The following is a 25,595-nucleotide window of genomic DNA, read 5'->3' on the forward strand; positions in this document are numbered from 1 at the left end:
TGCACTTAGATTTAGTTTTTCTGCATAATTGTCATCTGAATTTTTTGCATTTTTACTGCTTCATTAGTTTACTTCTTTTCAAATTTCCATAGACAATTCCTAATGAATGACCAGATCAAATCCGGGAGATTTATATCCTCCAGATATTGAAATTGATAGGACATTCCATAGAAATCTTAGGAACCTTAGTAGACAAAATTCTGTACATATTGAGGAACCATCTTCACCATTTTCTCCATCTTCTATATATTCTTCTTTGCATTCTTTAAATTCTGAACCTTTAGAAATGGCAGAAAATAACTTGACACTTAAGGAGCTTGCCGCACCGGACGTGACCTACCAGACTTTATGTATCCAATACCCGGATGTGGATGCCCTTTTGTTCTTAAAACTGGCCTAATCCATCTTTTGCCTAAGTTTCATGGTCTTGCAGGTGAAGATCCGCATAAACACCTCAAAGAATTTCATGTTGTTTGCTCTACAATGAGACCACAAGGTATTCCGGAGGAGCATGTCAAATTGAAGGCATTTACATTTCTCTTATGGATTTGGCTAAAGACTGGTTGTATTATCTTCTACCTGGCTCTATTACAAGTTGGGACACCCTCAAGAGATTGTTCCTGGAAAAATTTTCCCTTCTCAAGGGCTGCCTCAATAAGAAAGGAAATATGTGGTATTAGGCAGCTAGAGAGGGAAAGTTTGTATGAATATTGGGAGCGTTTCAAGAGACTTTGTGCTAGCTGCCCCCATCATCAGATAAGTGACCAGCTCCTAATCCAATACTTCTATGAAGGCTTACACCCAATGGATAGGAGCATGATCGATGCAGCTAGTGGGGGAGCCCTAGTTGACAAGACTCCCGCAGCCGCTAGAAACCTCATTGAGAATATGGCAGCTAACTCTCAACAGTTTGCTACAAGGCAAAATTCCATTATGTCCAGAAGTGTCAATGAAATTCAAACTTCAGATTCACACAAGCTGGAGCATAAAGTAGATGAGTTGGCTACTATGGTAAAACAGTTGGCATCCATCCAAAAGAATTCTGCTGCATATACACCTCCACCTTCATCCATTCCAGCAATGCTTGTGGGATTTGTTCATCTACGAATCACTTCACTGATAGTTGCCCCACATTGCAGGAAACTGAATCTTCGGAAGGTAATCCTCAAGCTTATGCTGCTAATATTTATGCTAATAAGTTTCCTTTTCAGCAGCCGCAGCAACAACAAAGCTGGATTTATCTTCCAATAGATATAATCCCGGTTGGAGGAACCATCCTAACTTAAGGTGGGGAGGAAATGCACAGCATCAAGGCTCTAGCCAACCAACTAACAACCATTCCAACCGCATCAAGCTGGACAAAGCAAGCCATATTCAGCCCAGCAACATCACTATCCATCATCTTCATCTCAACAGCACCATCAAGCATCTTCTTCAATAGCCGCTGCACCTCAAAAGAATGAGTCATCTTTGGAAGACCTTGTGAAGCAACTCACCATGAGTAATCTCAATTTCCAACAACAGAGTCAAGCCTTCCAGCAACAGACTCAAGCAAGTATCAAGACCTTGGAGAATCAAATGGGTCAACTTGCTTCATCCCTTAATCAACTTCAATCTCAAGGTTCAGGCAATCTCCCTGCACAAACTGTCACAAACCCAAAGAATGTGAGTGCCATTACCTTGAGATCTGGTAAGGTGATGCAAGAGCCAGAAATGCCTACTGAAAAGGATCCCAATTGCACTTTAGCTGCAGAACGTGAAGGAGGAGAAGTTGGAAGCCAAGAGCAGCCTGCACTTATGCCCACGCCATGTCAACGAAAAGTGGTAGACAAGGAGGAGAGGTCTATTCCTATTCCCTTCCCTCAAAGAATGGTTCAGCCCAACAAGAAGCAAGAAAAGGTTGATAAAGAAATTCTGGATACTTTCAGAAAAGTTGAAGTCAATATCCCCTTGTTAGATGCTATCAAGCAAATCCCAAAGTATGCCAAATTCCTTAAGGACTTGTGCACTCATAGAAGGCGTCTAAATGGTAATGAAAGAGTGAACATGGGGAGAAATGTATCAGCTCTTTCTGAGAGGCAAAAAACTTCCATGCCTGAGAAATACAAAGATCCAGGGACGTTTACTATTCCCTGCACTATAGGAAACAATAGGATAGATAATGCCATGCTTGATTTAGGTGCATCTATTAATGTTATGCCTTTATCTATCTTCACATCTTTGTCTCTTGGACCATTGCAGCCCACGGGTGGTCATCATCCAATTAGCAAATAGGGAGCACCTAACTCAAATCCAGCCGGGCCTCTTGTGGAGGGATGTTCTAGTTGAGAGTGAATGACTTGAATCTTTCCTGCTGACTTCTAACATCTTTGGACATGCAAGAAAGAAGAGCCAATAAAAGGAGCCTGACACCAATCATCTTGGGGCGAGGCCATTCTTGGAAGACGGCCAGGACCAAAATTGATGTGCATGCTGGAACTCTCACTATGGAGTTTGGAGAGAGTGTGGTTCGCTTCAACATACTAGATGCTATGAAGCACTCTCCTGAGGAGCATTCAGTTTTTCACATTGATGTTCTTGATAGCTTGATAGATGATAATTTTGCTGAATTTTTAGGAGACTCTTTCGTTGATTTTTCTGATTGTATAGATACCATAGATACTAAAAATTGTGAATATTGTACTAAGTCATCTTTGTGTGATATTTGTATTGCTGATTTTCTGTATTTAGATTCTGCAACTTCTGACATTAATGACATTGAAAAATCAAAAGGGTTAGAATGTGGTTCATTGAGTACAACAAGTATAATTGAATCTAACCCTTATGGTTTAAATGTTGCAGAAATCATTTCAAATGAAAGTGCTAAAGCACTGCCTTCAGTTGAGCAGCCTCCCACCTTGGAGCTTAAACCCTTGCCTGAGCATTTAAAATACACTTATTTGGAAACAGGTGAGAAGCTCCCTGTGATCATTTCCACTGAGCTTGATGAGGACCAAGAGGAGCAGTTGCTTGATGTGATACGGAAGCATAGAAAGGCTATTGGTTGGACCTTGGCTGACATCCCTGGAATCAGCCCTTCCTTGTGCATGCACCGGATTTTGCTGGAAGAAGGATCCAAGCCAGTAAGACAGCCCCAGAGGAGGGTAAATCCGATCATATTGGAGGTGGTGAAGAAGGAGATCACCAAACTACTCCAAGCAAGCATCATCTACCCGATATCAGATAGCACATGGGTGAGCCCAGTGCAGGTGGTGCCCAAAAAGTCAGGGATTACAGTTGTGAAGACTGAGAAGGATGAGCTCCTGTCCACTAGAGTGCAGAACAGCTGGACAGTCTGCATTGATTATCGGAGGCTCAACCAGGCGACCAGGAAAGACAACTTTCCTCTACCTTTCATAGATCAGATGCTGGAGCGCCTGGCAGGTAAATCTCACTACTGTTTCCTAGATGGATTCTCAGGTTATTTTCAAATATGCATAGCTCCTGAGGATCAGGAGAAGACCACTTTTACATGCCCATTTGGTACATTTGCATATAGGAGAATGCCATTCGGGCTTTGCAATGCTCCCGGTACATTTCAAAGATGCATGTTGAGCATATTTTCTGATTTGGTTGAGCATTGTATTGAAGTATTCATGGATGACTTCACTGTATATGGGTCATCATTTTCTGCATGTTTAGGAAACTTGGATAGAGTTTTACAAAGATGTATAGAGACTAACCTTGTTCTGAACTTTGAGAAATGTCATTTTATGGTTAGGCAGGGGGTAGTCTTAGGTCATATAATATCTGAGAAGGGAATTGAGGTAGATCCTGCTAAGCTTAATGTCATTTCACAGCTTTCTTACCCCTCTTGTGTGCGAGAGGTGCGTGCATTTCTTGGCCATGCAGGTTTCTACAGGCGCTTTATCAAGGATTTTTCCAAGATAGCCCTTCCTCTCTCCAAGTTACTGCAGAAATATATTGATTTCGAGTTTGGAGCCAAGTGCAAAGAGGTGTTTGATTGCCTAAAGACAGCCTTGACCACAACTCCCATCATTTAGCCACCAAACTGGACACTTCCATTTGAGCTCATATGTGACGCATCCAACTTTGTTGTGGGTGCTATCTTAGCACAGCGGTTTGGTAAGGATCCACATGTCATTTATTATGCATCTAGGACTTTGGATCCTGCACAGTGTAACTATACCACAACTGAAAAGGAACTATTGGCCATAGTATTTGCTTTGGATAAATTTAGATCATACTTGCTAGGGTCAAAAGTTGTGGTGTTTACTGATCATTCTGCTCTTAAGTTCCTTTTGAAAAAGACAGACTCAAAGCCAAGGCTAATAAGGTGGATGCTTCTACTTCAAGAATTTGATGTAGAGATAAAGGATAGAAGTGGAGCACAAAATTTGGTGGCGGATCATTTGAGCAGGATAGAGGGAGTCCCTGAACTCACTCCTCTAAAAGATGATTTCCCTGATGAGCAATTATTAGAGTTGTATACTTCAACGTTGCCTTGGTTTGCTGATGTTGTAAATTTTTTAGTTGCAGGAGTTTTTCCAGCAGATGCACCAAGGAGTAAAAGGGAAAAGATCAAGAATGATCCCAAGCATTACCTCTGGGATGATCCCTATTTGTGGAAGTTCTGTAGTGATCAAGTGATTAGGAGATGCATTCCTGAGGAAGAAACTGCATCAATTTTGCATTTCTGTCATGCATCCACTGTAGGAGGCCATCTTGGGCCCCAAAGGACTGCAAGGAAAGTACTGGATGCGGGTTTTTATTGGCCTACAATCTTCAAGGACTCTTGGCAAGTGTGTTCTACATGTGAGAAATGCCAAAGAACTGGAGGGGTAATCACCTTGCAGCATGAAATGCCTCAACAATCCATTTTATACTGTGATGTATTCGATGTTTGGGGTATAGACTTCATGGGTCCTTTTCCTCCTTCCTTTGGTTTCTTATATATTTTGCTTGCTGTAGACTATGTCTCTAAATGGGTAGAGGCTAAGCCTACAAGAACTAATGATTCAAGAGTGGTTGCAGATTTTGTGCGTACTCATTTGTTTTGTAGGTTTGGAGTACCTCAAGCTTTGATTAGTGACCAGGGTACCCACTTCTGCAATAGAACCATTGAGACTCTACTGAAAAAGTATGGAGTATTGCACAAAGTATCTACACCTTATCACCCCCAAACCAATGGGCAGGCTGAGCTCTCCAATAGAGAAATTAAGAAGATTTTAGAAAGGATTGTTCAGCCAAATAGGAAAGACTGGAGCAAGCGTCTTGATGACGCTCTTTGGGCTCATAGAACAGCATACAAGGCTCCTTTGGGAATGTCACCATACAGAATTGTCTATGGAAAAGCCTGCCACCTTCCAGTAGAAGTAGAACATCGTGCTTATTGGGCAATGCGAGCCTGTAACATGGACATAGACAAAGCTGGAGAATAAAGGAAATTACACTTGCAAGAATTAGAAGAACTTCACCTTGAATCATATGAAAACTCCAGAATTTATAAGGAGAAGACGAAGGCCTTTCATGATGGAAAAATAGCAAGAAAGGAGTTTTTCTTAGGTCAAAAAGTTTTGTTGTTCAATTCCCGCTTGAAGCTCATGCCTGGAAAACTCAGATCTAGGTGGATCGGACCTTTCATTGTGACTTCCATTTCTCCCTATGCAGTGGTGGAGGTAAAAAGTGAATCTATAAACAAGGTTTTTAAAGTGAATGGACATCGCCTAAAGCCTTTCCATGGGAGTCCTACAATTGAGACCAATGTGGAGGAAGTTTTCCTAGATCAACCTCCAGCTAATCTTGATTCTTTAACTATTTTGGAGTGAAAGCTCCATTTAACGTCAAGCTAATGATGTTAAAGAAGCGCTTTGTGAGAGGCAACTCACAGTTTTATAGCACTTTCTAATTATCTTTTGATTTCAATAAGCATTCTTTTATTTGAGCTGTGTTACTAGTCATGTTGCTTAGTTCATTTTGCACAAACATTTTGTTTACCACTTGACTCATTATTTGATTGATGATTTGTTCATAATTTTTGTAGAGGAAAAATTGCTGTAGTTGGACTCAATTTGTACATATATTCATGGAAGTCCAAGTAGAGAGGGAGGAATAATCATTTCCATGGCACCAAGCATTCACTCTAGAAAGAATTTTGAAGTTAGCCATGAAGGTAATCACTTTCCCAAGCCATAGTGGTCACTTTCCACCAAGGTATGTGAGTTTGCTCTCTGTAGTTCTCACTTTCAATTTTCATAGTGACCACTTTGAGGGTTTTTGAATTCATTGGTCTGCGCGTAACTACTATGAAAATTCATAGTAGCCACGCGCAGCACCCTGGGAAAATACACATGAAGGGCGCCTCTGTAGTGATTACTTTGAATATTCATAGTAGCCACTACAGAAACTAATTTTTGAACATTTGATGCGCGTAGTTACTATGAATATTCATAGTAACCACGCGCAACCTCTTCTAAAACAACTGAGAAAGGCGCCTCTGGAGTGATTACTTTGAAAATTCATAGTAACCACGCGCACCCCATTTTTGCTGAAACCCTTGTGCGTGGCTACTATGATTATTGAGAGTAACTACGCCCAACATTTTTATATAAATAGGACCTGTTTCACGTTCACTCTCACTCTTCATTTCTGAGAAATTTTTTCACTCCTCTCCTAATTTCCTGAGCACTCACTCCTTCAAATTAAATTCCTTGCATCTGAACGTCAACTCCCTACACTTTTGCACTGCATTTGAACTCCAATCCAGGTAATTTCCTCTCCCTCACTCTCTGCGTTAGGGTTTTTCATTTTTCAATTGGGGATTTTTAATTAGAACCAATTTGAGTTGAAATTACTGGTTAAAATCAGTTTCTGCAAAGATAATTATATGATTTCAAGCTAGTAAGGTGATTAATTTGATCCAGTATGCATAAATTGCCATGTTTGAACCCTAGGGTAGCCACTTTCATAATTCGTAGTGATTACTATGTGGGTAATGCTGAAATTCTGCTTCCCCTAGGTTCGTTTTAGTCTGGAATGTGATTTCTTTGCATTAAAATTCAACTTTTCATGGTTAGAAATCAAATTGCATTTTCCTTTTCTGAAGTTGAAGTGTTTTTGCTCTGAAGTAGTTACTATCAATATTCCTATTAACTACTCTCTGTGAATATATTGTGTCTGCTCATTTCATACACTCATTCCTGATCTTATTCAGTTGCACTACCATGTAACTACATTTTCCCTTACTACTTGCTCTGAATTCTGGAAATTTGATTTGAAATTAGACCCATCTTGCTGCACATGCTTTTTACCTTAGCTGATCTAGTGGAATTCATCCTCTGCATTTTATATATGCTCTCTGCATTTTCACAGCCTGATTCAGAAGTTGAGAACTCGCTTGATTGGATCCAAATGCACACTGTGTTTAAATTTTCCAGACCATCAAATGAACCTCTTTTGATGACCATAATTCATTACATGACATTTGCTGTTCTGCATTTTAAACACATGGATTATGAATTTTATTTTGGAACTGTTATTGCTGTCATAGTAGCTACCTGTAACACATAGTGATCACTCTACATATGTTTAACTGTCTGATCTTTCACTGTCAAAGTAGTTACTACCAACTAGCATAGTAGTTACTTTTGCATGCAGAACCCCTCTGAATTGTCTTAATTTTCTCTGATTTCTGCACATTTGCTGTGAAATTATATCCACTTAAAACCTCTGCATTCTGTCATGCTTCACTGCCAAAGTAACTACTTTCATTCATCATATTAGCCACTTTCTGCTGCAGCAATGCTGTAAATTGCCTGCATTTTCTCTCATTCATTTCCAAATGGTGTGAAATTCTTGCTACAGGGTTAATTATGCACTATCACTCATTTATTCCTTTTTCTATGTGCAGATTAATGGCAAACACTCCCAGAAAGAATGCACCCAGAGCCAAGAGAGCCAAGACAGCTGCTGCCTCTTCATCTAGGCCTCAGCCTGCACATGATCCCAGATTTCGGTCCCTGGCCCATGAGAATTTCTTCAAAGCCAATATTCTCAGGTGACACATTGTGCAGGACAGAAATTTTGACCTGCAAAAAGGGACCTACCCCCAATTTGAGCAGGAAATCCAGAAAAGGGGGTGGTATTTGTTCACCACATGTGCTGGGCATGGGTGGAAGGACATCACCCAAGAGTTCTATGCAAATGCCTTCAGGGTTAAGGGAGATGATTTCCCCTACAGGCATTCCATGGTCAGAGGCAAGGTGATAGACTTCAACCCTGCCAACATCCAGAGGATCCTCAACATCCCTCTTCCTGAAAAGAGGCCTGGACAGCTGGACTACACTATTTTCAGCTACTTGGAGGAGAAGGACTACAAGCCAATCCTTCAAGCAATATGCAAGGCTGGAGAGAACTAGGAGTTTGACATGAAGCTCCAGCCCAAGAACCTAACTACAAAGCACCTCCTTCCACCTGCCAAAGTCTGGAGCATCTTCATCCTTAGCTCCTTCATGCTAGTCATGCACTCATCTACCTTGGCAGTGAAGAGGGCAGAGCTAGTTTATGCCATCATGACAGGGATGCCCATCCATGTTGGCGATGTTATCAGCAATGCCATCATGGAGATCCTAGCTAGGAAGAAGGACTCCATGGGTTTTCCCTCCATCATTACTATGCTCTGCCAGGATGCTGGAGTTGACTTTGGGGAGTATCAGCAGAAAATCAGAGCAGCTCCCTGCATCACCACAGCTATGGTGAAGGAGCTGTTTAAAGCTAAGAAGAGCTCAGCCCCAGAGATACCTCCCCAAGCTGCAGGGAAGAAAGGCCTTCCTTCTAAAATGAAAGACCAGCTGAAGGAAATAGCTCTGCGACAAGATGCTATACATACTGGTCAGAAGGCTGCTCTGACCCTTGTAGAGACCATGTTACTCAACATGGGGAAGAAGATGAGAATGACTGCTGACCAGATCTACTATGCCCCCACCTTCCCAGCCCCTTATCTTCGAGCAGCAGTTCAGAATGATCTTCCACCTTTCACACCTACAGCAGAAGAGGAGGAGGAAGAGGAAGATAGCAGCTCTGAGGGTGAGCCAGTACCAGACCCAGTTGCAGCAGTAGAGGGGCAGGATGATGAGGACACTGATACGGATGCAGCTGATGATGATGACCTCTCTTCCAGCGCTGATGAGGATGCAATATAGTCTTAAACTTTTATTTCTGTTATTTATTTAACCTTATCTTTCATTGTATATATTTATTTTTTCTGCCAATTTCCCTGTAATTGGTACATTTTTTTTTATTTTCCTTGCCTTTGACTTCCCTTTACTGCTTCTACTCTGAACAACAACTTAACTTTTTTATGCTATTTATATATATTATCTGAGTTTGAGTTATTTTGTTCTGCTGGTGCTGAATTTATTATCTCTTTGTGCAGAGAATGCCCTCAGTTCCATCAAGAGGAGCATCATTTTTTTTGCCCATGAGTTGAGGCACTATCATCCATGAAAGGGGGGGTGAAGTTCTTTACCTCTATTTCATATACTCTTAACCTCATTTTTCCTGCATAATTATACATTAAAATACAAAAATATATTTTTATTCTTTTTCTTTTAATTGAACCAAATTTTGTAATCCCAATCTTAGACTCTTATTGCAATTTTCATTCAATTCATGAACACACTCTACTTTTGTAAATAATTTTCTCTCCATGCCATGCTGAATATCTTTTCTTGCAAGGTGATTTATCCTCACATGATGTTAAGTAATTATCACCATTTTTACCATGGTAGAGAATTGAGCCCTTAATTATCTTTCTGTGTGTATGCTTCATGTAATTTTGCATCTATTCTCTAGAACTTGCCCTGCTTCTTAATTTAATATGCATTATGCAATTTTTTATCTAGTTGATTGAGGCCTCCTTTACACATACACACAACCACTCACCATTGCCTACCTTTGCACCTTATTGCATTACATCCTCTTCTTTTGCCAAAACTTAGTTTGCTAAAACATTTTTTTTCTTCCATCAAGAACGTATTTCTTTTGAGTGACATCAAGAGTGAATGCAAATACCAAGTTTGGGGTGTTGAATTTGATGGTAGTTGCTTGAGGACAAGCAACCTCTCAAGTTTGGGGTGGTGAACAATATACATGTTAAAATACATGTCAAAAAAAAAAAAAAGTGGTTGCCAAAGTCCAATAAATCATAAAAGAAAGAATGAAAAAGGAAAGAAAATAAAATGAAGCAAAGTCCATGAGATTGAAGAGATCTTCACATAATAATAAAAAAAAATGATGAAAAACAAGGTGAAAAATGCTTGAACCTCTTAGGCTACCTCATTTGATGCATTTCATTCTAATTGTTGTATTCACTCACTCAAGAGAATTCCCTTATCTTGAAAACCCACCTGAGCTTTTGACCCTCCTTGATCAAATTGAACCTTACCTATCCTTATTTGTGACCAACCAAGTCCTTTTGATAGGTAAATCATTGTATTAAGGCAAAGGAGATTGAGAATATGGGCAAGCATATGGTAGGGTAGAGCAATTTGCATGTATTGAGGGAAAATACCTATCTTGAAACACTGAGGAGTGAAGAGTGAAACACCACCTTGTGAGCCAGATAATTTCTTGGCATTGTGTGAAGTATGATGAACCTTGTTGAATTTTTGTTTCACTTGTATGGGACTTTGCATAAAATTGATTGATATGAGTATGCTTTCTTTGTTGAATGACTCCATGATTTTGAAATGGAGGAAATGCATATTAGAGTTGAAAGATTGGAACAGAAAAATTTTGAGAAAAATTTTTGGATAAGTCTAACCCTTTTTACTTAAGTCCTTGAATTTTGGTTTGCTTGAGGACAAGCAAAAGTTTAAGTTTGGGGTTGTGATGAGTCCACATTTTACTACATTTTTATACATTATTTATTACTTTTTATAGAAAAGAATAGACTTAGATAGTGTAAATAAGATGAATATTCCAACTAGGCTAAATAATATAGCTTTCTTAGTTTTTTGTTAATTTACATGAATTTAAATAGTTTATTTTACATATTTTGATCATTTGAATAATATGGCAGGAATCCCCAAGCTTATTTTGAAGAATTATTGGATTTTGAGGAATTTGAGGTGAAAGTAACTACTTTCAATATTGATAGTGACAACTACAGCAAGCCACTTCCAGCAAAGGGAACAAAGTGATCACTTTCAAAGCTTAAAGTGACAACTACAGCAGCCCAGAATCAACCAAACCTGCGCGTAACTACTATGAATATTCATAGTAATCACTACAGAGAGGAAAAACCCAACTGATGCTGTGCGTGGTTACTATGAAAGAATGAGAGTAATTACTTTGGGCGGCGCCAGCTTTAGTATAAATAGATTTTTACCAAATTAGGGTAGGGACTGCTTACACTTTTTGAACCTTTTTCTCTTCTTTACTCAATTTAGAATATTTTCCAGAGCTTAGGGCAACCTTGGGTGACAGCCAAGGGTCCAACCTAGGGTTTGGTTTCTCATTTCTCTTGCTTTTACATTAATGTTAATGAGTTTTCTGCATTTCCCAATTGCGTTTTTGACTCCCATTTCCATGGAGGGCTAAGTTTGTATAATCCTTAGTGAATTCACATGGGTTCTTGAGTTCCTTGAATTTAATGATAATATAATTCCTTTCTTTCATGAATTACTTCTTCCTTGTCTCTTAAATTGAATTAATGGTGAATGAGGGGGGTATTGCTCAATTAACCCTAATTTCATTTTAAGGAGATTCTAAACTAAGGGTTGCTTAATCCTAGGTTTAATTCTAAGGTTGCGTAATTTTGGGATGAGAGATTAGAGCCTAACAAATTGCGTAATTTCGTTGGGACCATAAGGTTGATTTTCGCTTGTTAAATTAACCTAATTCATGGAAGAGAGGATGAATGTTAAATCTTGAGTGGAATGAGGATAGAATCTATGTGGATGAACTAAGGATTGCTGTTTTCTATTGTTTGAATTAATTAAACTCATTTGCTCATTGCTCTTTATTTTAATTTGAAACCACAAAACCCCCCCATTTTAATTGCTTGTTTAATTAATGCCTTCAACATGTTTAATGAAGATTAATAACCAATGTTCATGGGAGACAATCTAGGGTTACCCTAGTACTACATTAATTTGTTTAAATTTTGATGAAGATTTACGACAAATCTTTTAAACACCTCAAAATAGACCATCATCAATGAGCATAGGAAAAAGAAGAATGCTGACAAGGCATGAGGGTTTTTCTGGATTGTTAGAGGAGGGAGAGAGAATATTTAGTTATATAGAGAATCACGCTTTATAGAAGGGGGTATTTTGTTATTACTTTTATTGTTTTGAATAGAGAACCTTTATAGTGTCCCTAACAAGAGCTTGGCTCTTGGCAGAGGAGATATCCCTCTTTTGAGTTTGTTTTCTTTACATATTCCTTAAATACAACATCCATAATTTTATCACATAAATTGCTCTCCTTCTTTATGATTTGTTGGTTGATTGTTTGGGTGTCTATTATATATGCTCCTCCAAACTACAACTAAACACAAGATATAACACCCCGAATTTTTGTAACATTGATTATTGTTATATGTATATATATAAAAATGTGTGTGTGTGTGTGTGTGTGTGTAAATGTAATTGAATATTAGAATTGTCACTTGAGTGCGTAGTAAATGTTAAACGATGATGTGTATAAATGCTTATAGCTACGTATAGATATGTATATATGATTGGATTTTCTGATACTGAAAACAGGTTAAGGGTATAATACTAGGCTGTTCTCGCTGTAGCGAGAGGGCCCTGGGAGGAAGGACCGAAACAGTCACCTTCTCACTGCAGCGAGAGACGTCTTGCTGGAGCGATAGTTTAGGGTGAATTTATGGATACAATCTAGCTGTAGCAAGAAGATCTCACTGTAGGGAGATTCTGTAAAAACTAGAGTGCAGATTTCTCTGAGTTTTTTGCTGCAGCGAGGTCCCCTCGCTGTCGCGGCCAGAAAGGGATTTAAAAGGGGTTAGGGTTCGAGGAAGGTTGTTTCTCCCCCCACCCCTTCAAAGTTCCTTGGATCCTCTCATTCCTAAACCTTTTTCCACCGATTAAATTGCCTCCAAAGCCGTTCGAGAGCTAGATTGAAGGTTGAAATCATGTTTAGGGCGTTTGGAGGCCAAAATCTGTGTGGGCAACATGTCTGAGGTTGAATCCGAGTGTGGGTTTTCAATCCAAGGTAAAAGGGACTCTACCCTATCTCAATGTCTTGTAATTCTTGTTTGTTTTGTTGTTTAATGCAATGTGGTTGAGAGAAGGAGTAGAAATTGTGTGTTTGATAGAAATTGGTGTGCAATGTGATGTGTGTTGGATTAGTTAGGCCCCGTGGGGTGATCGTGTATGAAGGCTATGAGCCGTATATTGTGGATAAAATGTGGACTATGTGTCGTGTAATGTGAATTGAATATAGGCTGTGTGCCGTGTGCAAGCATGCATATTGCATGTGTGAATGAAATGTACATGAATAGGGCGTGTAGCGCCGTTATAATGTGTTGTGAATGGTTCAGCGATACACTGGGGTGTGGAAGATGAGGATGGTAGAAATACCTTGGGGAGGAGAGAGTGGTGGTGACACCGACTGTGAAACAGGTGCACCACAGGCCACACACTCTCTTCTTGACTAGACATCTGACCATTACCTTTGATGAGCGACCCGTGACTGCCCACGTGGTATTCGTGAGGCGGGGGTGGACTGCTATAGGACTTAGATTTCATTTTGAAAATGTTGTAATTGAACTAGTCCTGTAGGAATTATTTGATATTAATTTGTAAACCTTCTCTTATTTCAAAATATCTTATGAAAATTTGGTTATTCGAATTTGCGAAATTATTATTTAATTGAAATTAAATTTAAGGTGTTACACAAGAATATCGTAAAAAAAAATTAAACTGAATTTTTAAAGGTATAGTTTTAGCACGTCATTCATCATTGTCTGAAACGTGGAGGGGGCATTTTTCAAGCTGAAAGGCATTACGAGGAACTCGTAGTGTCCCTCACGAGTCTTGAATGCCGTCTTTTGAATATCACTCTTCTTCATGCGAATTTAGTGAAAACCAGCCTTTAAATCTAGTTTGGAGAAAATCGTTGCTCCTCCTAACTTGTCCATTAGCTCTTCTATCATTGTAATGGGGTACTTGTCAGTCACTGTGATTTTATTGAGGGCCCAGTAATCTACACAAAACTTCCATAAGCCATCCTTTTTTGACTAAGACAACTAGGCCGGAGCATTGGGCTTATGGTGGGTTAGATTATTCCAATGTGCAGCATCTCAGTAACCAATTTCTCTATCTTATTTTTCTGGTAATGTGGATACTTATAAGGTCGAATGTTCAGAATATTCGTTCCTTTTTTTAAGTGTATCGCATGATCGTATTTCCTTTTTGGAGGCAATCTTGCTAGCTGCTGAAATATATCTACAAACTCTACCAATAATTGTTGTATCTGTTGTCCCCCTCCCAGATTCTATGACTCCAATGTTCCCCTTATCTGACAATCAATCCAATACCCTTCTCCTTCATCTAGTAGGGCTTTATGTATGACTTTTAAGGTTGCTCTTCTCTTGGACAATCTCGAATCCCCTTGCAGTCTCGCCACTCTTATCCCAGTGTTAATACCCATTGTCATCTCTTGGAAGTCCACCCAGATTCTTCCCAAGGTTTCCAGTCATGTTATTCAAAACACAACGTCAACTCCCTTTAATTGAAACAAATAAAAATCTTGCTCTACTTCCACTTTTTGCAACTTAAACTTCAAACGGGACATTTTCCCTTACATCTCAGCCTTTTACCATTCTTTACCTCCACCATATAGGGTCTGTTTCCAAAACCAGCAAGTCTAGCTCTCCAACCAGAACTTTGGAATCAAAGTTATGGGACGCTCAATAATCAATAAAGACAATAACCTTCCTCCCCTTGATTTCTGCCCACATTTTCATGAACTTCCTTTTTGTAAATTCTTTTGTGGAATAAAAAGACAATTATAAAGACTGACATTGTCCTACTTCTTCTTTAGTAAGTATCTCTTCTTGCGCACTCCTGCTAATTTCCTCCTTACCTGCAGTTTCTTCCTCTTCTTCCATCATAATAACTCATAGCTCTCTGTTTTTGCACACACATGGTTTGGTCCATATTTCTCATTGCATTTGAAGAACAACCCTTTCTTGAATTTATTTTGCATTTCTGCATCTGTCAGCCTCCTGTAACCATTATTCCTTCTTGTAGTTCCTTCATTCTATCTACTAGGATCCCCAAAGCGGTTGTCGGGCTTTCCTCCGCTGGCCTCCCCCAGCATTCTACCCTCCTTTCACTGTAGTATTGATCCTCCAAGTTGCTGGGTTGTTCCTCCAAGATACATTAGTCGTAGTTCTTGTTGAACCTATTTCCTCTTCCTTTGTACGTTCAAACTCATTCACAGACTGTGCACTCTGCATTGCATCATTCAAGGTAGCTGAAGGGTACAATTTTAAAGCCATTCTGATGTCCTTCCTGAGCCCATTCAAAAATATGCTTCTAAGATATGTGGGATCCCTATCATGCAGTGGAGCCATGTACAATTCAAATTGCTCTCGGTATTCCTACACCGACCCTGTTTGCTTTAGAGCCAACAACATCTTGAAGGGGTTCTACAGAACTGCAGGCTAGAACCTATCAAGAAGGGCTTCCTTGAAGGTCTCCCAAGATTGGTTTCCCCAATACTCTCCCACCATTGGTACCAGTACAATGCCTTGCCCAACATTACCACTATTACTGCCTGCATTTTCTTTGCCTCGCTTGCCCCTCTGATGACAAAGTATCTTTCTACCCAGCTGAGCCATCCATATTCACCCTCTCTGGAAATAAGTGGTAGTTCTAATCCCCTCCATCGATCCTTTGTGTTAAACCTCCTTGTTACCTCTAGGTTTTGCCTTTCCGCATTTCCCAAAGTCCTGTCTTCATTTCTTGAAGCTCATGCTCCCTTCGGTCCTCCAGAGTGTGGAGGAACAAGTTTTTCTAGCAAGAACTCAATGTTCTTATGTCTTGCACCTTGGTCCTCTATTTGTTTTAGCCTCACATCTTGTGCTTTTTGATTTTCAATGACCTGCGTTAACATCCCCTCTAACACCTCAATTCTTGATTCCATTCTTGAATCTTGGGTGTGCAAACGCGTTCTTTTGACCATGAATCCTTCTCCATGCAGCGTGTTACCCACAGAGCTCCTACATTAGAACTCTAATACCAGTGTTAAATACTAGTGTCAAATAGGCTAGAGATTGAATAGACACTTGTATTATTTAGGAATCTCTGTTTAGTCATAATGTAAAAATGTACAAATGCACCATAATACAATGATGACACTTCCAGAGGCCAAACTCTCCTTGACACATCTAAGGATTTCTTTTCTCCCCTCTCCTTACTCTTTATCTTCTTATTTATAATATTGTTCCCCTCCTCTATCGCCTAGACTCAGATACAAAATAATTGATTATGTTACAATTATTATTATATATATCCTTAACAGGCTGACTCAGGGCTTTTATCCCCTTTAACCTTCCTATCTTTTCTCCTAGAAACCTTAATAATAGGAGGTTTCCTAACACTCCACTCTTAAAAGTGATAAGATATTCCTCCCTCTTCTTAAAACATGTGTTCATAATTTTAAAGTCATAGGACATTGAGAAATCAATAATAGACCCTTATTTAATTCTTCGAAACCAAAACCACCATAAGCCCTTGCAAATTGTCTTACTTTACAATCAACATGTTCATTAAAGTCCTTGCCTATGAACATCTTTTCAAATTGTGCGATGTCTTGGATCAACTCCTCTAAATCTTCCCAAAAATGAGCTTCCGAGCCAACTTATGGAGCATACGCCTTAATGATATTAATAGTGTCTTGTACAATCAATAACTTTAAGGATATGATCCTATCTCCAATCCTTTTTATCTCTATTACATTTTTTTTCTTAGTATTATCCACAATTATGCTACTCTGTTCTTTCCCTTGACTTTTCCTGTGTATCAAAGTTTGAAACTTGTAGTATCTAGTTCCTTAACCTTATTTCCAACCCATTTTATTTCTTAAAGGTACATGATGTTAATCGTTCTACGAATCATAGTGTCCACCAATTTCAATGTCTTTTCTGTCAAAATACCAATACTCCATAAACCAAACCTAAACATGTGTTCCTAAATTAACTTCTTTATTCACATTCATCTAGCCAAATGTGAAGACCCTTATTGATTTAACACTATATTTGGGAGCTGATGCAGCAACTTTAGCTTATTTGACACTGTACTTGAGCCATATAATGTGTTAATTCCATGTAACGACCTAGTCCTAGCACAATATAATAGTATGTAATCCATATAAAAAGTTTCAACAAGTTCTAGATTAGCTGCCGAAGGCCTAACACAACCCTTCTCCTTTACCCAAGCTTAAGACTGGCTATGGGGCCATAGGCAGAGTTGACAAATCTAATGCTTCATTCTCTAAGAATACCCACTCTTCTGCTAAAGCATCACAACTTTAACTACCAACTATTCTAGCTAACTAGATATCCTAACTAACTATTCTTTGGCCCTAACATAGCTTATATTATTTTTTTTCTTAAGTCAGTATGTAATTGACATTATTTTATTGAAGTATACTGCATAATCTTTTGGATACCATTTTGAATGCGTTGATATTGGAGTTCACAAGCTCAGAAGTAAAATAATCACTCCAGAGCCTAATTTCAAGGATTGATATGTGCGTTATCAGTTTTATAAAGAAAAGTAACAACGCCTATGATGAAGTATCCTGCATTATGACAATAGTGATTGTTCTAGAGACTAGGTGAGAAGAACAACTTGTACGTGATCACTATTTTGTACAAAAGTGAACACACGCAAGTCTGAATAGAGGAAACTAGCTACGTGTTACTCCTTTCATAAAATAAAGTGACCACGCGCATGACCTAGAAGCAAAGCTAGCTGCGCATTAACACTTCTGCAAGAAATAGTGAATGTTCTAGAGAGCATTTTAACAGAACAAGCTGCGCGTGACTCTTATTGTGAACAAAAGTGAACGCGCGCATGACCAAAAGGCAAAACAAGCTCTGCGTTGCTACTTTTATGAAAAATATTGATTGTTCCAGTGAAGAAGATTAGCAGATAAGCCTCTGCATGGTTACTTTAGTGAAAAATAGTGATTATGCATGAAAGGCAGAAAAATCTATAAATTGAAGATTAGCTCAGAACTTTGTATCTTTTGTTCATTTTTCATTTTCATTTCATTTTCTTGTCTTGAGAGAGTCTGAGAGAGAGATTGGGGACAAACACCAAGCTTTACATCTTGAGGAATCAGATTGAAGATTGGATTGAAGATGAGTCTCTGCTTATCTCCTTCTTCTCTTTCTATCTCTTTTCATTTTGTAATGGAGTTCTAAACTCTTTGTAGTTAGGGATTTATGGATCCAAAATAGAAGTGTTGAATTGATTTTGGATCTGAACTTTGAGTGCTGGATTTGATTAAGTAATTGATTCTGCTTTTCAAGTAGTTATGAAATAGAAATTTGATTAACTAATCACAAAAAAGCTCTAATCAATGGAAGTTGAAATTGTTTCTCAGATCTGAATCAATTACCAAGATTATTGATTTCTTAGGGATAAGTTATCTTCATCTTGCAATCTTTTGGTTTCTAATACTTAATGCAACATTTAATTGAACCAAATCTAAGGAATTAGATTGATTGAATTGAATGTTAGATTCATTGAGTTAAGGAATTAACTTTTGATTAACACATCATGAAACTGATTGTCATTCAATCCAAATGCTTGAAGGTTCAGAACTTGATTGAATTAGCACTGAAGTTTTCCTTAAATGCTCTAAATGATCTATCAAATTCCCACTATAGATGACAATGTCATCAAAGAAAACGAGTAGGAATTTTCTCAAAAATTGCTAAAACATTGTATTCATGAGACCCTGGAAAGTAGCAAAGGCATTTGTGAGGCCAAAGGACATCACCACGTACTCATAGTGCTCTCCATGCATTTTGAATGCTGTCTTACACACATCTGCAGGATCCATCCGCACCTAATTTTAACCAGCCCTCAGATCAATTTTGGAGAAGACTGTAGACCCATTCAGCTCATCTAACAAGTTATCTACCAAAGGAATTGGAAACTTGTTCTTCATAGTACCCTTGTTCAAGTCCCTGTAATCCACACACAACCTCTAAGATCTATCTTTCTTTCCCACTAACACCACTAGACTTGCATAGGGACTACTGTTGTCTTGAATAACCCCAAACTTCAAATATTTCTATACAAGCTTGTCAATAATATCTTTCTGATTCTCAGCATACTGGTAAGGTCTTTTATTCATTGGGTTTGCTTCTTGAATTAAGGGAATCTTATGATCATGCCCAAGCCTAAATGGAGGTAATTGAGAGGGTTCTTGAAACACATCCTCAAATTCCTGCAACAACTATTCCACGTCTACTGGTAAAGCGAGTTGCTCAGCATGAATAGTCAAGGACTACAACAAACTATCATCCCCAGTGCATAGCTGCATCATCGACAGATGACCTCCCTCAGCCAAAGCCTTGTTCAATTTTACTTCTTTGCAATTTTTACGCTGTTTGATGTTGCTCCTCTCAACACATACCTTCTTCACTAAAACCTCGAACTTCATAGTTTGCTTATCAAAGTTCCAAGTGATGTCTTCTAATGTTACCAACCGCTCAATTCCCAACACTAAGTCATAACAACCTAAGGGAAGCAGCAACATGTATGATGTAAAGGTTATTTGATAGATAGTCCAACAAAAATTCTTGACTATTGAAAAGAGCTTAAGGTTAGAACCATCTACTACAACCAAATTAGACCTCAATTCCTTAATTATGCAACCATACTTAGCAATTTGCACATCTAAAAAGTTGTGTATTGCCACTGTCAATCAAGATATTCAACAGTCTATTTTGATAGTACCCTATAACCTTCATAGTTCTAAATCCAGCCACACCTGTTAAAGCGTTTACAAATATTTGGGGTGTGAGTTTCCTGGGTCCACACCTAAAGTTGCAGTAGTCTCTTCTCTTGGCTCCTCCTACTTTTCATCCACCTCCAGAACATGCACTTAGTGCTTTTTATGAGTTAAGTTATGCTTTACTAAATATGGCTCATCACAGAAATAGCATAGCCCTTTGGACCTCCTCTCTAACATGTAAGTAGGAGTCAAACTTCTTGATTGCCACGGTTTAGAAGTCACAAATGCCATCAGAGTAGTGGAGATACCTGCAGGTCAAGTCCCAATACCTTTTTTTGAACTTTGCCGTGTACATTGGGCTGAACCTATGAAGGGTTAGCAGCCTCATACATTCTAGCTAAGACAAAAGCTCTTTGAACTGTAAATGGCTAAAACATGCAAACCAACATCTGCACATCCTTCTTAAAATCTCCAAGAAAGCAACTTAAAGTATACTTCTCTAAAAGATTCAATATGGTGATAATTGAATGAAATTCCTTGTGATAATTACATACATAAAGTTTCTGCCTCAACCTCATTAAATCTGCCATGAGATCATCACATACATCACCAGAATGTTTAATCAACAACTTAGTGTAATCACCCAAGATAACAAACACGAAGTAACGAAAGATTTTGCAAGAGCTGTGTGCCATTACAAAGCACGACCTTCCAAATGAACAATGGCAAATTTTACCTTAGATTCCTCAGGTGTATTATTGATCAAGAAGAAATTATCACATTAATATATCCATTGATTGACGTTTCTCCTAGTAAAGCGAGGAAAATCAATCCTAACTAACCTAGTTTCATAAGCATAAGGATAAGGATTACGACGCTTACCTCGTGAGTTATAATCTGCATTCTTCTTATTATGATTATCTTACTCAAGTTGATACTTCAACAATTCTTGCATCGTTTCTTTTATAAATGGTGTTAATGTTTGTTGGATCTATTTACTAAGAATCCAAGCAAATCCAGAGATATTCTTCAATATCCTTAATCGCTTGACCATTACAAGTAGCATTCGCCATAGTCAAGAACTTCAAATGGATCGTCAAGCAGATACCAATTGTTATGAATATTTTTAGTTTTAGGAATTAAGCATAAATTCAAACAACATAGAGAAAAGAAGAAACCTCATGAAAGAAAAAGTCCAAAATCGTTAAAATATTTTCATGTTTTTAATAGAAAATTTTATTTACTCATTTTATATCTTTAAATTAGACTAATAAAATTCAATTAGTACATATTTAAATTTATCTGTTAGTCTTTATATATATATATTTTTTAATATATAATTTAGTCTTTATAATTTAAACAATTTTTATTTAAGTATTTATAAATCTTAAGTTTTATAATTTTCCTAAAATTAACATTATTATATTTTTGTTAAATATTCATTATGTGATAATTTTTATGTCATTTGGTAACCTATCTTTTTTCTTCTCTATAATTTTTTTATAACCATATTTTATAAGTTATTTTCTAAATCCTTCAATCAGATTATTATTGAATAATATTTTTATGTTGAATTATTGTTACCACATTTGAATTATGCATGTTGATAAAAATAAGTTTAAACTGAATTTTTTAAGTTTTTTTTTTTTTACTGATTTGTTGTAATAAATTACTCATATAGAATTTTTTAAAAAAATTTGAATGTACAATCAAAGAAGTTGGCCTCCAAACCTAATTTTTTGTAAAAAAATAACTTTTAAAGTTTTGTTTGAAAGTATAAAGATAAAAGAAAAAGCAAGAAAAAAAAAGAATTAATAAAATTTAAGTTATCAATAAGCTTTTAAAGTTTTATTTAATTAAATATTTTCTTTATAAAATTATATTAATATCTAAATTATAACATGAATATTAAGTAATAAATTTTTATATATTTTTTAAAATTTTATCATCAACTATCTAAATTTATTCTTATTCTTTATTAATAATATCTAAATTTATTGATAAAATTTGCATATAATATTTTAGAACATTAAATACGATCATTAATAAAAGTATAAATTGAATCTTTTATCAAATATATAAATTTTTAATTAATAGTATTCATTAAATAAACACTTAAAGATAAATAAATTCAGTTTAAAAAAATATACATATATTTTAAAATAATGTTTATATAAAAATAAAATAAAATAATTAATATAAATTTATATTTATGAGTTTATTTAGTTTAATTTTAAATATAAAAATTAAAAATTAAATTAAATAATATAAAAAATTGTAATTGATAATCTTAAGTTAATATATTAAAATAATTTACATTGATTATTTAATTCACTTATTAGATAATTTTGAATTTATAAAAAAAAATAGTAAACACACTTGTTTAATCTTAATATTTTATTCGTTAGATGTACAATTATTTTATTTTAAATAATATTATTATATCTTTTAATTTATAATTTTTTATTGTTAAAATTTTTCTTTTATACAAAATAAAATATTAAAAATTTAATATAAATATTTATATTATTTAAATATATATATTATTCAATCACTTCCCAACCAAATCACGCTACATCTTCTCGGAACCCTCCAGACTTTGGTATTCCCAATGTCATTCTCAAGGTTAAGCTCTTCTCTCGGTCTCCCTGTTCCCAAGTTTCCTCCTTTTCTTCTCTGCTTTCCTTCTTCCTCACTCCAAACCCGATTCATTCACAATGTTGATGTTGATGATGCCGTTGCCTCGTTCAATCGCATGCTCAATACCCGTCCTTCCCCATCCATCGTTCAATTTAACAAGATTTTGGGGTCCCTCGTTAAGAACAAGCAATTCCACACTGCCATTTCCCTTTTTCAAGGATTGGGATTCAAGGGAATTGAGCCAAACATTTGTACTTTTAACATTCACATCAATTGTTTATGCCAACTGCGTCATATGACCTTAGCTTTTTCGGTATTGGCCAAAATCTTCAGATTGGGTTATCAGCCGAATACGGTAACCTTCAATACACTCATGAATGGTCTCTGTCTTGATGGCAACGTTAGAAGAGCACTGCATTTTCATGACAAGATGGTAGCTCAAAGATTTCAGATGGACCAAGTTAGTTACGGGACACTGATCAATGGATTATGTAAAATGGGAGAAACAAGAGCTGCCATTCACGTGCTTAGAAAGATTGAAGGACAATTGATTCAGTCTAACGTGGTAATTTACAGTACAATCATTGATAGCTTATGTAAAGATAAATTTTTGACGGAGGCATGTGATCTTTTTTCAGAAATGGTTGTCAAGAAAATTTATCCCAACTGTCACTTACAGTAGTCTAATGTATGGCTTTTGCCTTTTGGGTCAAGTGAAAAAAGTAGTTGGTTTGTTCAATGAAATGGTATTGAAAAGAATCAATCCAAATGTTTATAGCTACAGCATATTGGTTGATGCACTGTGTAAGGAAGGAAATGTGAGGGTAGCTAGAAATGTGTTAGCCATCATGATAAAAGATGGTGTGAAACCTAACGTTGTTACTTATAATAGTCTAATGCATGGCTATTACTTAGTTAATGAAGTAAAGAAGGCCAAATATATATTCAACAGCATGATTCGAAATAGAGTAACCCTTAATTTGCATAGCTACAGCATAATGATTAGCGGGTTAGGCAAGATTAAAATGGTGGATGAAGCCATGGCTCTCTTTGAAGACATGCATTGGAAAGGTATGGTTCCAAATACAGTAACCTACAGTTCTCTTATTGATGCTTTTTGCAAATCAGGAAGAATTTCTTATGCTTGGGAGCTTATTGATGAGATGGAGGATAGGGGTCAACGTGCTGATATAATTACCTACAATTCCTTAATAGACGCATTTTTCAAAAACCATCATTTAGATCATGCAATTGCATTATTCAATAAAGTTATAGACAAGGGCATTCATCCAGATGTATACACATACACAATACTTATTGATGGATTATGCAAAGGCGGAAGACTTAAGGATGCACAAGAGGTTTTTCAGGATTTATTGAATAATAGCTATCATCTAAACGTGGCAGCATATAATTCTATGATCAATGCGCTTTGTAAAGAGGGCAAGGTTGATGAAGCATTGTCCTTATGGTCAAAAATGGAGGACAATGGTTGCAGTCCTGATTTTATAATTTTTGACATAATTATCCGTGCTCTCTTTGAAAGAGATGAGAATGATACAGCCGAAAAACTTCTTCATGAAATGGTTGCTAGAGGCTTATTGTGAGATTAAAACTAATGCTTTCCATTTACACTTGTTATGGAATATTTCCTCTAGAAACATAGCTGGCTTGTGGGTCAAAATCATGAGAAATTCAAATGTCAAGCGTGTTTATAAACCAAAAAAAAATAAAAATTTCTCGGATATATTTTGTTGTTTTTGCTTTGTTCATTGTGAGTTGGAGTTTGATGGATCTTGTTGAAAATTGAAAAAGATCAATATGGTTTGTGTTTCATCTTCATTCATGCTTGGTATTTAGTAAAGTTCTCTCTTTTTTTTTTTCCTTTATTGGATGTTGTTTGCTTTTTAAGTTTTTACACAATTCTTCACACGAAAACCTTTTTAAGTTTTCTCTTTTTAAGTTTCTATTGGAGCTTGTGTGCCCCAAGAAAGTGAAAAGAGCCAATACTGGAGTAGTGGAACACTTTGTAACTCAAGCAAACATTTTGTCACGTTTAGGGAAAATAACATACCCCACTCTAATGTCTTAAAATCAAGTTCTTAAACGAAAACCTTAACATAGCTAGAAACTACTAAGCACTTGCAATGTGATCTTAGTACTTAAAAAATAAGTTGTAGATTGGATTCTGGGTATTAAAATCAAAGTTGAGTTAGTAATTAGCAACACTGTCTCTCTTTCTCATAGCTTTGCCTGCAAAATAATTGGTTGGGGATTAATCAGAAAAATGGCTCAAACAATATAGTCAAATGTGAAACTTGCTTTTATTTTATTTTTTATTGTGACAATAGACGAGTAGTGCTATTACTTATTTGTTAAATGTTAAAGACAACATACAATTTGTCAATTTGATTATTCTTGTTGTTAGCCTGCCCAAGTCATAAATGACAGTTTTGAGAGTATATGACAGCATAATTTGTGGGTTCTTCAAGATTTGCCATTCTTGTTTCTGATTTCTAGTTAGCAGTTTGCAGAAATGTTGTCCCATGTCACTAAAATACTTGCATTTGTTACGAAATCTTAGAGTATAATCTAAAGTCTTATGTTGGATGTCACTTTTTTGTTGGATTCTAAAATATTATAATGGAGCATGGTCGTGCTCATCAACACGCCCTTGACAGGAGCAGAAGGTATGTTGACTGTGAGGTCAGCTTGGGCATGCTCCTTTTTATTTGTGTTCCTTTCAAACTTTTTATTGATTGCACCTATTCTTTGCTTTTTTCTGTCAGTTTCTTTTATGATTTAACTTATTATGTATTTTGAATGTTGATAATATTTAACTAATAGTTAATTATCATTTCTCAAATATTATTTTTAAATTAGATAGAAAATATGTATTTTTTTTTTTGTTATAACATTTAAATCATAAAATTCCCATCCATAAA

General features: G+C 36.7%; 1 protein-coding gene and 1 non-coding gene across 2 annotated transcripts; one reads left to right on the forward strand and one right to left on the reverse strand.

The window, feature by feature from the left end:
- Positions 1-653: 653 nt before the first annotated feature.
- On the reverse strand, positions 654-758 carry LOC113851683. Its single transcript, XR_003502254.1, has one exon. It is a non-coding gene; the product is annotated as a small nucleolar RNA R71 (small nucleolar RNA).
- A 21,854-nt stretch (positions 759-22,612) lies between these two features.
- LOC113849363 (putative pentatricopeptide repeat-containing protein At1g12700, mitochondrial) lies at positions 22,613-24,257 on the forward strand. The gene is made up of 2 exons (XM_027479225.1): positions 22,613-23,328; positions 23,408-24,257. The coding sequence occupies exons 1-2, from the start codon at positions 22,622-22,624 to the stop codon at positions 24,255-24,257; spliced, it is 1,557 nt and encodes a 518-aa protein (XP_027335026.1). The 5' UTR covers positions 22,613-22,621.
- Positions 24,258-25,595: the final 1,338 nt, after the last annotated feature.

This window comes from Abrus precatorius, unplaced genomic scaffold (assembly GCF_003935025.1).
Source record: "Abrus precatorius isolate BTA unplaced genomic scaffold, Abrus_2018 Scaffold9, whole genome shotgun sequence".
NCBI lineage: Eukaryota > Viridiplantae > Streptophyta > Magnoliopsida > Fabales > Fabaceae > Abrus > Abrus precatorius.